Source organism: Natrix helvetica (assembly GCF_964273705.1).
Source record: "Natrix helvetica genome assembly, chromosome: 5".
Lineage (NCBI taxonomy): Eukaryota > Metazoa > Chordata > Lepidosauria > Squamata > Natricidae > Natrix > Natrix helvetica.
The window spans coordinates 102,620,572-102,635,138 of record NC_138551.1 but is presented as its reverse complement, the minus strand read 5'-3'; the positions used below and the strand labels follow the sequence as shown (position 1 = coordinate 102,635,138).

Genomic DNA, 14,567 nt, shown 5'->3' with positions numbered 1-14,567 from the left:
TCAGCCTCCGTGTGTCACATTTTTGGGCAGTTGCAGGCAGCAGGGATCAGCGGCACTGAATGGGTTATGCTGAATGGGTGGCAGAGGTGACAAATAGGCCACGGCAAATGGGCCGTGGCAAACGGGCCACAGCGAACAGGCCACAGTGGTGGCAAATGGGCCGTGGTGGTAGTGAACGGGCCGTGGTAAACAGGCCAGATGAATACCGGATGGATGCCAGGAGGCAAAGGCAGAATTTTTTTTCTTGTTTTTCTCCCCCAAAAAGATAGATGCATCTTATAAACCAGAGCATCTTATACTCTTATTTATTTATTTTTATTTATTATTCATATTTATAGACCGCCCCCTCTCCCGAAAGGGACTCGGGGCGGTGTACAGTCACTAAAATACGTTATAAAATACATACAAAACAGTTAAATAATTAAATACGTAGGTGGAGGAGGTTACAAGACTGTACATAGAATAATAAATATTAAATATAGTATATAGTGTATTAAAAACTTTTTAAAACCCCAAACCCAATTAAAATGAATAAATCCCCGGGAGGTAGAACTAAGAAAGTGCCAGGCCAGCTGATTGAAATAGGTGAGTCTTTAACTTTTGCCGGAAGGAACGGAGGTCGGTGGTAGTTCGAATGTCAGGGGGGAGGTCATTCCAGAGGGTTGGGCCCATCACAGAGAAGGATCTACTCCTAGGTGTCGCCCGCTGGCATTGACTAGCAGACGGCACCAGGAGGAGCCCCTCTCTGTGTGAGCGGATAGGTCGCAGGGACGTGTGTGGTAGGATGCGATCCTGCAGGTAACTAGGTCCACTGCCATGGAGCGCTTTAAAGATGGTGATCAATACCTTGAAACGCATCCGAAAGGCCACAGGTAGCCAGTGCAGCTCGCGCAGGAGAGGTGTTACGTGGGAGTAACGTGTACTTCCCATAATAACCCGCGCGGCTGCGTTCTGAACTAGCTGCAGTCTCCGGACGCGTCCCAAGGGAAGCCCCATGTAGAGATACTCTGAAAAATACGGTATATATACTGTGGATCTCTTTTCTCTGCTATTTAAAAGAATAGCACTGGGCCTTTTCAGATCAAGCATTTATTTTAAAAAGCTTCTTTATTTTGTTAAGTTGTCTAGAGCAGTCGTTAAGTTCTCTTAAAGCAGTCTTTAAAAAATAAGTCTAATAATTTGTGCATTCTATAGGCATTTATAGTTATTGACTTACCTCCGAAGCAGTCAAAACGACCCTCCGAGCAAACCGGAAGTGACTTCTGGGTTGCTCGGAGGGTTGTTTTAAGCGTTCCGAAGGCTTCAGGGACCGTCAAGAGGCTTCCCTGAAGCCTTTGGAGCGCTCAAAACGACCCTCCGGAGCCTGGGGAGGGCGAAAAATGGCTTTTAAAAAGGGTGAGCTCAGCTGGCCAGCGGGTGCATGTGCGCTGGCCAGCTGACAGGGCAGTGTTGAGTTCTGCCGAGCCTGGCCAGCAGAGGGCGTTCAGGGAAGCCCTCTGATTGGCCTAGGCGCGGCTCCAGCCGGCGGGAAAATTGTCAAGTTCTCATTGGTTAAGCCGTCTGACAGCTGCAAGTATAAATAGCTGTCAGACGGCCTGCGTTGTGTTCCTGTCAGCCAGTTGTTCTAATAAACCTGTTGGACTGACAGTTGCCTCAGACTCCTTATTACGAATCTAACACTGGCGACGAGGACGGGCGACAACACGGACCCTCACACGGTGCCACCAATGGCCTCCAACGCCGTCTTTTCCCCGTTCCGGCCTGAGGCTGAGGCGTGGGAAGCCTTTCTCGAACGATTCGAGTGTTTCCTCATAGCCCACGACCTCACCAGCCTCTCCATGGAACGGAAAAGAGGAATCTTCTTGAATTACTGCGGGCCGGAGATGTTTGCCACAGCCCGGGCTCTCGCTTCCCCGGATCCTGCCCACGCACTGCCGTGGGACGAGCTAATTCTCCATCTCAAACACCATTACGAGCCCGCCCCATCTCGTTTTGCCCGCCGTCAGTATTTCCGTCGCTGCATTCAAAAGGACGGCCAAACCATCGCCCAGTATATTGCAGCCCTCCGTGCGGAGGCTATACATTGCGAATTCAGCGATCTCGACGACGCACTGTTAGAACAATTCATTTACGGCCTCCGCGACGTTAAACTGCATCGACGGATCCTGGCTCGCCCTGAGCTCACCCTAAAAATTGCAGTCGACGATGCCAGGGCTTACGAGATGGCTGACCAATCCACGCCGGATTTCAGCCACCTCAGCCAGCTACCTCCATCTGCCTACCTGCTGCCCTCTCCCTATGCGGCTAATGCCTCCACCTACGCTCCTTCTACAGCCTCCTCGTTCCGCACTGACGTGGATCAAACCATCGACCGCCTGCAGTCACTATCCACCAGAGATGGACGTTCCTGCCTCAGTTGTGGCGGCCGCCACCAACGCTCCCAATGCCGTTTCAGAGCCGCTCTCTGCCACCAATGCGGCAGAAAGGGACACCTTGCCGCCGTTTGCCGTTCCGCACCTACTGACCGGCGCCCTTCACAACAACCTCCGCAGCCGCCACGCGCTACTGCCCGTATGCCTGCCCGGCGTCAAAACTCCCTCACCGTTGGCGACCCCAACGCAGCTTTCCCAGAATGGCTGGTAGACTCGGCCTCTTCCTCTGCGGAGGGCCGAGGTAAGCTGCACCTCCCCATATGCATTGAGGGGGTTCCTACCTCCATGGAGGTGGACACGGGATCAGCGCGATCCATCATGTCATGGGCCACCTTCCATTCATTACTGCCGTCGGTCCGCCGTTCCTCCCTGGGTCCCCCTGACTGCCGACTCCGTGACTACCAAGGGAACCCCATTGACTTGCTTGGCTGCGGGACTTTTAACATTACATACGGCTCCCGACATGCCATTCTGCCACTCCTCATTGTAAAAAACCCTCTATCTTCCTTGCTGGGGCTTGACTGGTTTAGGGCGCTGGGTCTATCTATCGCTGGGGTTCACTTCCTCTTTCCTTCGCCTCTGCCCCCCTCTGACTCCATTTCTTCTCTCCTTACTGAATTTGCTGATGTTTTCCACCCCTCCCTCGGCTGCTATACCGGCTCCCCCATTTCTCTAAATCTAGACCCTTCAATCGCTCCTATCCGCCTAAAAGCCCGCCGATTGCCGCTGGCCCTTAAAGCAAAAGTCGATGCTGAGCTAGATAAGCTCATCAGTCAAGGCATACTGGAGCCAGTGGATTTCTCCCCATGGGAGACTCCTATCGTTGTACCCTTAAAGTCCGATGGATCCATAAGGATCTGCGCGGACTTTAAGTCAACTTTGAACAAGGCCCTCCAATCGCACCCCTACCCTGTGCCCGTTGTCCAGCATGTTCTGCATTCACTGGGCAATGGGCGCATTTTCGCTAAGCTGGATCTCGCGCAGGCGTACCAGCAGCTGCCCGTGGACGACACCACCGCGCTTGCGCAGACTATTGTTACTCACCGCGGGGCATTCAAATGCCGGCGCTTGCAGTTCGGAGTCAGTGTGGCCCCGGGAATCTTTCAGGGGTTAATGGAGCGCTTGCTACATGCCATTCCCGGGGTCACGCCGTACTTCGACGACGTATTGATCGCAGCCCCCAACGTTGTGGAGCTCGTCAAGACGCTGCGCATCGTCCTGCAGCGCTTTCGCACTGCTGGACTACATTTAAAAGCCACGAAGTGCAAACTGGGGGTTCCGGCCGTAACCTTCCTAGGTTACCGCATTGATGCCGAAGGCATCCACCCCGACCCATCTAAACTAGAGGCGATTTTGTCGGCCCCCTCCCCTACCAACAAGACCGAATTGCAAGCCTTCCTCGGTCTTCTAAATTTCTATGCCTCTTTTATTCCCCACAAAGCCTCCCTGGCCGAACCCCTCCACCGCCTTCTCGATTCCACAACTCCGTGGAGTTGGACTAGCCGCGAGGCACATGCCCTCGCGGCTGTCAAATGCTCCCTCACCACACCCCCAGTCCTTGCCCAATACGACGAGGCTCTCCCACTCACCTTGGTCTGTGACGCCTCCCCTTTTGGGGTGGGCGCCGTCCTTAGCCATGCCTACTCTGATGGCTCGGAACGTCCAATAGCGTTTTACTCCCGCACCTTATCAAAGGCTGAGCGAAATTACAGCCAGCTTGATAAGGAGGCGCTGGCTGCCGTTGCGGGGGTAAAACGTTTTCACCATTACCTCTATGGACGGCCCTTCGCCCTAGTTACTGACCATAAGCCTCTTCTTGGCATCATTGCCGGGGACCGCCCTACTCCCCCAATCCTGTCACCTCGCATGTCCCGCTGGTTGGAATTTCTCTCCGCATACTCCTACTCCCTCTCCTACAAGCCCGGCGGCCACATTGCCCATGCGGACGCCTTGAGCCGCTGCCCACTGCCTCTTCCATTGGAAGACCCTGCCCCGATGCACTCTATCTCCCTCATTTCTGATCTCTCCCTGCCTGTGTCCGTCACGGACATAGCTCAGGCGTCCCGCACTGATCCAATACTGCTACGCACTATGACCGCCGTATCTCGAGGATGGGCGGCCTGCTCTCATGACCCACTATTACTTCCTTTCTTCCGCCGACGTTTGGAGCTCTCCATCATGCAGGATTGCCTCCTCTGGGGCTCCCGCGTTGTCATTCCTTCCTCCCTGCGCAGCGTAGTGCTGTCTCGCCTCCATGACGGCCACCCGGGCATAGTCCGCATGAAGGCTCTTGGCCGCGGCTATGTCTGGTGGCCGTCCATGGATGCAGACATCACTTCCTATGTCCAGCGCTGCTCGGCCTGCCAGGGTGTACAGGCTGCCCCTCCTACCTCGCCTCCCCGGGAATGGGAGCGGCCTATGGGCCCATGGAGTCGCTTGCACATCGACTTCATGGGTCCTCTTGATGGTCACTCATTCCTAGTCGTTGTGGATGCCTGGTCAAAATGGGTCGAACTTTTCCCAATGATCAGCACCACCTCCAAGTCCACTATCTGCATCCTCAATGCTCTTTTTACGACTCACGGCCTGCCCGATGTCATCGTTTCGGATAACGGCCCCCAATTCTCTTCCTCTGAATTTCTCGCCTTCCTAACATCCCTCGGCATACGCCATGCCCCCGTTTCTCCACATCACCCTGCCAGCAATGGCCTGGCAGAAAGGGCCGTCCGCTCCGCTAAGGATGCGTTTGCCCGCATGTCCGCCCTTCCATGGCCCGAGCGCATTCATACATATCTTCGTTCCCAACACACCACCCCTTGCTCCTCCACGGGCAAAGCTCCCTCTGAATTACTCATGGGCCGCCGCCTCCGATCTACCTTAGACCGCCTTAATCCCCTTTTTTCTATTCCTCCTTTCACCCCCTCTACCCCCCCAAGGGCCTTTCTGGTGGGGGAGGAAGTTTTCGCCCGCAATTTCGCAGGGGAGCCGAAGTGGGTACCGGGAAGAGTCACCGAAGTAACAGGGCCCTGTTCTTACAGGGTCCTCCTCCACGATGGGAGATCTTGGCGGCGGCATTTAGACTTGTTGCGGAGGCGACCGGCAGAAGATCCAACGCACGCAAACAGCGGACTGACACAACCAGGCCCTGCCAACGCCGCCTGCTGGCCCGACACTGTACAAAATCCTGTCTCCGATTCCGCGCATCGCCCCCCCCGGCGCGCTGGTTCACTCACCTGTTCTGTTGAATCCATTCCATGGGGTTGGGCCCGCCGAAGCCGTTCCTCCAGCGCTTCGTCACAAGGGCGGAGCGGACACTCCTTCCACCTCGGACGATGCGCCATCTTCGCTTAGGCGTTCCCAGCGCGTGCGCAGACGCCCAGGCTACCTCGACGATTACGCATGCGCCATCTGGGGGAAAGGGGTGTTGAGTTCTGCCGAGCCTGGCCAGCAGAGGGCGTTCAGGGAAGCCCTCTGATTGGCCTAGGCGCGGCTCCAGCCGGCGGGAAAATTGTCAAGTTCTCATTGGTTAAGCCGTCTGACAGCTGCAAGTATAAATAGCTGTCAGACGGCCTGCGTTGTGTTCCTGTCAGCCAGTTGTTCTAATAAACCTGTTGGACTGACAGTTGCCTCAGACTCCTTATTACGAATCTAACAGGCAGCGCCTCACGTGCCCTGACAAATGGCTCCGCGTGCCACCTGTGGCACGTGTGCCATAGGTTCGCCATCACTGCCATAGCCTATTGCCACCCCGCAAACCCCATTTTCCCATTTGCTGCAAGGAGGTAAATTGCTGGGAGGCAAAGGCCAAAGGGTGGGCTGGTGGGTTTGGTGGGGCTACATTCAGTATATAAGACACACCCAAATTTTCACCCTCTTTTAGGGGGGGGGGAAGGTGTGTCTTATACTCCAAAAAATACAGTACTTGCTGTGAAAATGTTTTACATGGGGCAATGTTTTATACACACATATACAAACATAAAGACCATCTCATTTAAAACAATAATATCTAGTGTCTTCTATCACAATAGCTATATGGAGAAATAGTTTGGGTGTTGTGGTTAAGGAATCAGGCTAAAAAATCCGAGACCTGGAATAGCAGTTCCTGCCTTAGGCCAGTCACAGTCTCTCAGCCCTAGGAAGAAGGCAATGGCAACCACTTCTGAAAAAAACCATCCCAAGAAAACTGCAGGAACATGCCCCCAAGCAGCCTTTGAGAATTGGACACAACTGAAGGGTAGGGGGAAATAAATACTTGATGAGGTTAATGGAAGTAATTTTTACAACAGGGCTGTAGGAAAATCAGTTGAAATAGAGAGTAACTTGTTTAAGGGCAAGAGTGTAAGTGAATGGCAGAGGTCAAATGTGGGTTTATGGACCGCCTGGTTCTTTCTGTGATGATATTGTTTCCCTGATTCATTAGGTCATAATGTACAATCAACACTGAATGAATGGATATATCTGATGGCATACGAGTTTTGGGCAATTGAAATGTGTCCCAGACAAGCAAGCCACTTCTATTTTTATTGCTTTCCTTAAACAGGCAATTCAATAAAAGCCTAAAAGGGCCATACATTGCTAAATGTCCCATTGATTCACCATTTTGCGGGGGAAGGTATTTTGATTATAATTCAAAACATTCTCATGTTTTGGTGCTCTTTTTCAAACAGATGAACCCAGCAAAATTGTGGAACATTCAGTTTTAGATTGGTTCATGGTCAAAGGTGACAACTTTCCCGAAGAGAAAGAGCATTTTCAGTTGTTCTTTAATGCAATTTGCTCTTGCCTGAAATCTCAAAACGTGGCTTCTTGGAGACAACTTCTTCCATTTTCTTGATGTAGGGATGACCAAAATGGCCAAGATGATTGATGAGCGGCAGCAAGAACTTACTCATCAGGAGCACCGAGTCATGCTGGTCAACTCCATGAACACAGTGAAGGAGCTCCTCCCTGTCCTTATTTCAGGTAAGCCTCGATTAAAGCAGGTATGGAGACTTGGGATTGCATGAAGGAAGACATGTACCATACATTTGTGAAGCAGAGGAATACGCATAGTGAAAGGTGTTCAAACATTCTTATATGTATGATAAACAGGCTGGATAAAAATCGAGGATGTTTTTTTTTAAATAAAAAAATCAGATTTTTTAAATTTTAAATTGGATTTAAATTTTTTTTTAAATTGGATTAAAAAAAATTAAATTGGATTTTTAAAAAAAATTAAAACGGATTTTTTAAATTATTTTTTATCAACTTTATTTTAATAAAATGCTTTTTGAGTAAAAATCTATCTTAAGGTAGTTTTCTTTTTAAGATACATTGATAATTTAGTTTATTCAGCATGAAATGGAGCTTAGTTATGTAGTATGATGCTGCATATTCTGCAATATTCAGACAGTGGTGAAATTTAATTTTTTTTACTACCGGTTCTGTGGGTGTGGCTTGGTGGGCGTGGCAGGGAAAGGATACTGCAAAATCCCCATTGCTACCCCATTCTGGGGCCAGCCAGAGGTGGTATTTACTGGTTCTTCGCACTACTCAAAATTTCCGCTATAGGTTCTCCAGAACCTGTCAGAACCTGCTGAATTTCACCCCTGTATTCGGATTGTCGGTGAGTCAACAGCAGGTCAGAGGAGGAGCTGCTGTGGGACAGAGATGACAGTTGCTCTTTAAAAATTATGATTTAAATCAACTTGATTTAAATCAAATCCACCCTGGCTAACAATGGTGGCAGTGAAGATGTGTCACTGCCACATTACCAGCCGTCCCATTAAAGTGAATGGAACGGTCGGTGAGTCAACAGCGGGACAGAGGAGGAGCCGCTGCGGGAAAGAGATGACAGTTGCTCTTTAAAAATTATGATTTAAATCGAGTTGATTTAAATCAAGCCTTTTTACTAGTGATTTAAATCAACTTGATTTAAATCAAATGCACCCTGCTGATAAACCCTACTGTATAACCAAATCTATGGTTTTATTTGTGGCTGTCTGGTGGGGTGGAGAAGTTCTCAGCTGACATAGCCTACATATCTCCTATTTATGTTCTGGAAGATGGGCTTCCTGAGACATGTGAATGGATGGGCTATTTATATATTGTTATATTTGTGAGACTTGCCTTGGGTGGGCACTGCAGTTCAGGTTAAGATCTTGCTACTGTTTGATTTCGGATCAAGTCTCTACATTTGTTGAAAAGCACAAACATTTAGCTCAAACAATAGCAATAATTGTGATTAAGGAAGGAAATGTTACTTAACACTGACAGTCTGTGCTTGAAATCTTGACAAGGAAGGCTCCTTCTGATTATTTAAAAAAAGAAAAAAAAACTCTGCAAATGTGAATTGCACAAGCATTTTTTAAAGACTTGAAGAATGGAATTCCAAAAGTCATAGCTCCAATTATCAACAATGTCAGTAACGATGGTGCTTCTATGGATAGGCTATGTTCATGATGGTGAACCTATGCCAGGCGTGCCACAGCTGGCACACAGAGCCCTGTCTCCGGGTACATGAGCTGTCACCCCAGCTCAGTTCAGCTGTCCATGCATGCGCACCTCCCCCCGGCCAGCTAAATTTTGGGTCTCTGCTGCACATGTGCAGAAGGCAGGGCGCATGCGTAGGTGTGTGTCATGGGGGGGGGTCACACGCACTTGCGTGGGTATCGTGCACATATGCAGTTTGGGGTGCACAAGGGGGGGTTGTGCGCAAATGCGTGGGGGCAGGGTGCACATGGGGGGGTTCATGTGCACATACACGGGTACACGTGCATTGCATTATGCATGTGAGCTTTTGGCACTCTGCGCCAAAAGGTTATCACTGGGCTATGTCCAAAAGGTGTTTTTGAAGAAATATGAGATGTAAAACAAATTTTATCTGTCAAGATAGAAATGATATCAAAAGTGGATTTAACAACTGACAAGCCAAGAGAATGATTTAGAACAGGATATTTCATTGGGTCTACCAAAGAAACTGGCTGAGGTTTTAAAATTTAAAAGAGAAATACAAATGACAAACCAAGAACGTGACTTGGATATATATCTTTTTGCTATTAGATTTACAAAAAAACTCCGTGCTATAGGACAAAGAAGAAATCAAGATAAATCAAATCCTACAACAGTGTTTGAATGAACAAAAGATTAAGTCTATTAGAAGTAAAAGGAAGGGATATAAATATAGTTTATTTGATCAAGGTCAAAATAAGATATTACTTCTGGCTACCCTTTTTGGGCTTTCTGCTTGACATGAAGACTGATTTTTTTTTAATGGATTTGTTTATAGATAAACAAATATGCGGTATGGGATAAAGACAAATGTAACTTTGGAAGGAGTGAAGAGTAACTATAAATGTTTAAATAGTTGTGATGAAGGTTGGAAGTCACTTCCTTATGTATTTTTTTTCTTTTTATGCTTTCTTAGCTGTTTTCTTCTTTTTTTCTTTCCTTATGTTTGTATCATATTCGACTATTATAATCAATTTGGGGAAGTGGCCATAGAGTATCTTCATTTATTTTGCCCATGTTGATGTAAAAGGACATTTCCTAGCGTATCTTCCTGATTCGTTTGACCCTCTGTGTCATTTCTGCAGCAATGAAGATTTTTGTAACAACTAAAAACTCTCGGAGCCAGGGAATCGAGGAAGCCTTGAAAAACCGCAAATTTACAGTGGAGAAGATGAGTACAGAAATAAATGAAATAATCCGTGTATTGCAGCTGACTTCCTGGGATGAAGATGCTTGGGCCAGCAAGGTGGGTGTGTTCTGTCTAGGTTGAGAGGGATCTAGGATTAGACATGTAAGAATGGGAACCCATTTTTTTTAAAAAAAACCAAACTAATTTACAGAGTGATGTTAGCTAATTTGGTATATGATTTTACCTTTAGGATAATGCAATTCCTTTGTTAGCAGAATATTAAATATAGTGAGAATATTTTAAAACTGCCCTGCAGATTTCCTATACTGATTTTTTGTAATATAAGATGCTCCGAAGTATAAAGACACACCTAGCTTTTGGGGAGGAAAACAAGAAAAAAAATCTGCCTCTGCCTCCCAGCAATTTGCTTCCTTGCAGCAAACAGCAAACAACCTGTTTCCGTTTAGCCTGATTAGCACAAGGGGAAAAAATCTGCCTCTGCCTCCCAGCAATTTGCCTCCTTGCAGCAAACAGCCTGATTAGCACAAGCAGCTGATTGTCAGTTGGATCTGCCTCCCAACGATCAGCTGTTTCAGGTTGCAGGGATTGCCATATCCTATTACTGCCTCCGCACGCCATGTTTTCAGCCTTCGCGCGTCCCGTTTTTTGGCCTCTGTGTGCTCCATTTTCTGCCCGTTCCAGGTGACAAGGATCATAATGGACAGAAATGGGGCACGTGGAGGCCGAAAACAGGTGTGCAGAAGCGGCAATAGGCAATGACAATCCATGCAGCCTGGAACAGCTGATCATCGGGAGGCCCATCCAACCGACAAACAGCTGCTTGTGTTAATCAAGCTGTGCTGAAGCTAAAACTGAAACAGGCTGTTTGTTGTTTGCTGCAAGGATGCAAATTGCTTGGAGGCAGAGGCCAAAGTCTGGGGGTGGGCAGGTAGGCAGGGCTACATTTGGTGTATAAGACGCACCCAAATTTTCACCCTCTTTTAAAGGGGGGAAGTGCGTCTTATATTCCAAAAAATAAGATAATTTATCCAACAAATTGGATGGCTATTTGTTTTAAAATTGCATCTCCTGGCCAGGAAACACCCCGATAAGCCAATAAAGTATCATAATCTGAATGTTTCTCTAAATCAATGTTTTTCAACCTCGTCCATTTTAAGATGTGTGGACTTGGGGACATCCCAAGGGTATCTTGGCAGTTGAAGTTCCCACATCCTAAAATGATTGATGTGGACTTCCTTCCGGAAATTAAGTCCTGAAATGGGTACCTTAAAATACCCACAGATTTATAATTTCAAGACCTAAATTGGTTAAAAACTGAATTTTTGATTTTGGTTGAAAGCTGCAAATTTCCTATCAGCGAACCACTGCAAATGTGATGGCTTCAGGGAGGAAATGACTGTTTTCAGAGACTTAATTATTTTAATGGATTGAGAACCCTAGAACTGTCAAAACATCTGACACACTGTGCATTTCTATCCATTGCTTTTATTGACGCGTTTTCCATGTAAGGGTAAACTATGTTTTAGCAGAGGATGATCCTGTGGGAGGAGTTGGCTTGAAGAACTGAGCCCCTTTCTTCTGCTCTGCTGGGAAAATAAATCAACCTTTAGTTTCGATTCAGGAGTGGTGCGGTGTCCTAGAGGTGGAGCTTTCGCCTCGCAATCAGGAGGCTGTGAGTTTGATCCTAGGTAGAGGCAGATATTTCTCTCTCTGGGCACACTGAGAGTACATCTCCTGAACAAAACTCGTCATTGGTGACAGGAAGGGCATCTGGCCATTAAAACACTCTGCTAGCTCCATTCAGGGGCCCAGACTCCACCACTTAAGGGACCATTAAATGAAGATGATTTTGTTCGATTCTGTGGCGTTCTGACTTACTGTCACAGGATTGTATCTCCTGCTATCTGTAAAATGACTTGCACGATTTTTTAAAAAATCATTTTGATTTAAGCATGTGTAGATAGGCACGTACAGTAGAATTTAGCCATGCTTTCCTTCCTTGGAATTGTAATCTCCGAATCACTATTAGTACTAAATCACGAATCTCTGAAAAAGAAGCTGAGTTCTGCCTTGTTAATTAATCACTGAGATAGACAGAAGGAAGAACCGTGATTATGGGTAAGCCTTTGCAGAGGGTGGCTCTTAGGCTTAGGCCTGAAAGCAGATTAGCCCACTATTAATAATAATTTCTTTCTCAGAACTACTACTTATATATATATCTATATATATCTTTCTCCTTAATTTTTTCCTTTCCCCCTCACCTTCACCTTTTAGAAGGTAAGATCTCTTCCTCAACCCACAACTGCTGCCTTTTCTACTAAAACAGAAAAGCATGACTTGGGGGGGGGTGTTGTTTGCTGTGTGTTGTGTGGTTTCCTGTGTGGCGAGTGTTACCCTTGGGGTAGTTCTCGACTTACAGAGAATAGTCAACGGACTATTTTACATCTCGTTTAAGTCTTTTACTCTCCAAATTGCATCTTCTGGCATGATGCAAAGTTTGAAGAACCAACTTCCAACACTGGAAGTTTTTAAGAAGATGTTGGATAACCATCTGCCTGAAGTGGTGTAGGGATTCCTGCCTGAGCAGGGGGTTGGATTAGAAGACCTCCAAGGACCCTTCCAACTCTGTGATTCTATTCTATTCTAACGTGGGTATCCGCTTTGGGGTTTGAGTGTTAGGTGGTGCTGTGGTGATTGACAAAAGAACATTTTGTATTGGACCTTAACTTCTGACTTTCTAATGGGCTCTTTGAAAATTTCCATAACAGTCCCAAAAGGGGCGGTGGGTTGTGAATAATAGGGAGACTGCATTTTCTATGCTTCTGGGAACCGTCATATTGCTGATGTAGCCAGCCATAATTTTATCTGAGAAATAAGAACTAGAAAATAAGGGGCGTTTAGAAAGTTTATAATCCAGTGCTATACCTAATTAATCCATGGGGCACGGTGTCACATTTTTTCCTCTTGCTTAATGCATTAGATACCATTAAATAAGAATAATGTCACCACCCATGGAGGGAATGGGCAGTGTTGTGGGCCGCCACTGGCCAACAGATCTGGCAGCAGATTCAGACAATGAGGAGGTTGAGGAGGAACATGGGCCAGTCCTGGAGTCTGGGGAAGGATCTGATGAGGGCTCTGCGTCAGAGGCAGAGATGAGACCAGGGCCGTCCGACAGTTATCAGCTGCCTTCGGAGTGGGACATCAGTGGGGCAGAAGGATAGCTGAGCTTGTTCCCAGTGCGCATGGGCAGAGCTGCCAGGAGAAAAGAGCTAAGGAACAAGGGCCAACTCGGGAGTAAAGCCACAGGTGGACAGTGAATGTCCCCTCCCATAGGGAATAAAGAGGAGTGAAAGGGGAGTGGAGTTTGCAGGAGACAATTAGTTCAATCCATTAGGGTGAAGATCTGTTCCTGACTTCTTGCCAAGAATTGTCTGCTACAGAGTGGCGTTTGGAAGATATCGGCCTGGCAACTCTCCAAGCCTGATAAAGGGCTGTAGTAGTGAAATCTCTTGAAAGACTGTTGGCCGGGACTTTGCTGGAGAGGAATTCACTTTAACCTAAGTAAAAGAGGTTTTATCGGGACGAGGAGTCGGTTTCGAGCTTTTGGGAAGCCTACATTAGAACAATGCTGCTGATAACTTTGTGGGAGAAAAGAAAGGTGAACAGATGTGGCACCACTTCTAAATATGGTTTTGCTGGCAGTTCGTTGGACTAAGAAATCATTACTCATTCCTGTGGCTGGATCCACCCCCATGAAGATCAAACAAAACAAATCCATTTCTTCCAGCAGCTTTGCACAGGAATTCTTGTCTAAACTCCTTGACATGAAGTGTGCATGGGATGTTCTCTGTGGCTATTTTCTGAGGCTAAAGATTTAACATGAATGCCATCCTATTTATTTTTCTCTCGAGTGTTCTGTGCTTGGAAAACAAATGGATCACAATAAGACCTTAAGGAGTGCATGTTCTACCTCGTGCATTTTGAGTAACAGAAATGTGTCTGACATTTAATATGTGCGCAACTGATTATTTCATGAGTTGCTTATCATGGGAGAGAGTTGCCTGCAAATCAAGAAGTGCTTTGTTATTGTAAATTGCATCAACACCTGCACTTACTAGTCCTTTATGAGGATAATCTCCTATTTTCTTCTTTCTCGGAAAAGGACACGGAAGCCATGAAGAGAGCTCTGGCTTCATTCGATTCCAAGATGAACCAGGCCAAGGGATGGCTCAGGGACCCCACTGCTCCAGCAGGTAATGTGGACAGGGATCAAAATGAAAATGGGGCAAGATGAAAGAATATTATTCAAGCGGGAAAGGGGGGGAAAAATGCAACCGATCCAGTATGGCAGCGGTGTCAAACTTGATTTCACTGAGGGCCATATCAGGGTTGTGTTTGACCGAGGGGTGCTGGGATGGGAGTGGCCAGGGTGGGCGTGGCCAGCTCAACGTTACTCGTGTCAGTGCCTGTGGTGGCTTGAGCATTCTGCCAGT

At 47.3% G+C, this 14,567-nt stretch overlaps 1 protein-coding gene across 2 annotated transcripts in view; it reads left to right on the top strand.

The window, feature by feature from the left end:
- Positions 1–14,567, top strand: part of VCL (vinculin) — a 110,542-nt gene that overhangs the window by 44,487 nt on the left and 51,488 nt on the right. For both annotated transcript variants that reach the window (XM_081956508.1, XM_081956509.1), the window contains exons 5-7: positions 7,272–7,394; positions 10,007–10,167; positions 14,237–14,327. In XM_081956508.1, the coding sequence (XP_081812634.1) occupies positions 7,272–7,394; positions 10,007–10,167; positions 14,237–14,327 (375 nt within the window). The remainder of the gene's footprint in view (positions 1–7,271; positions 7,395–10,006; positions 10,168–14,236; positions 14,328–14,567) is intronic.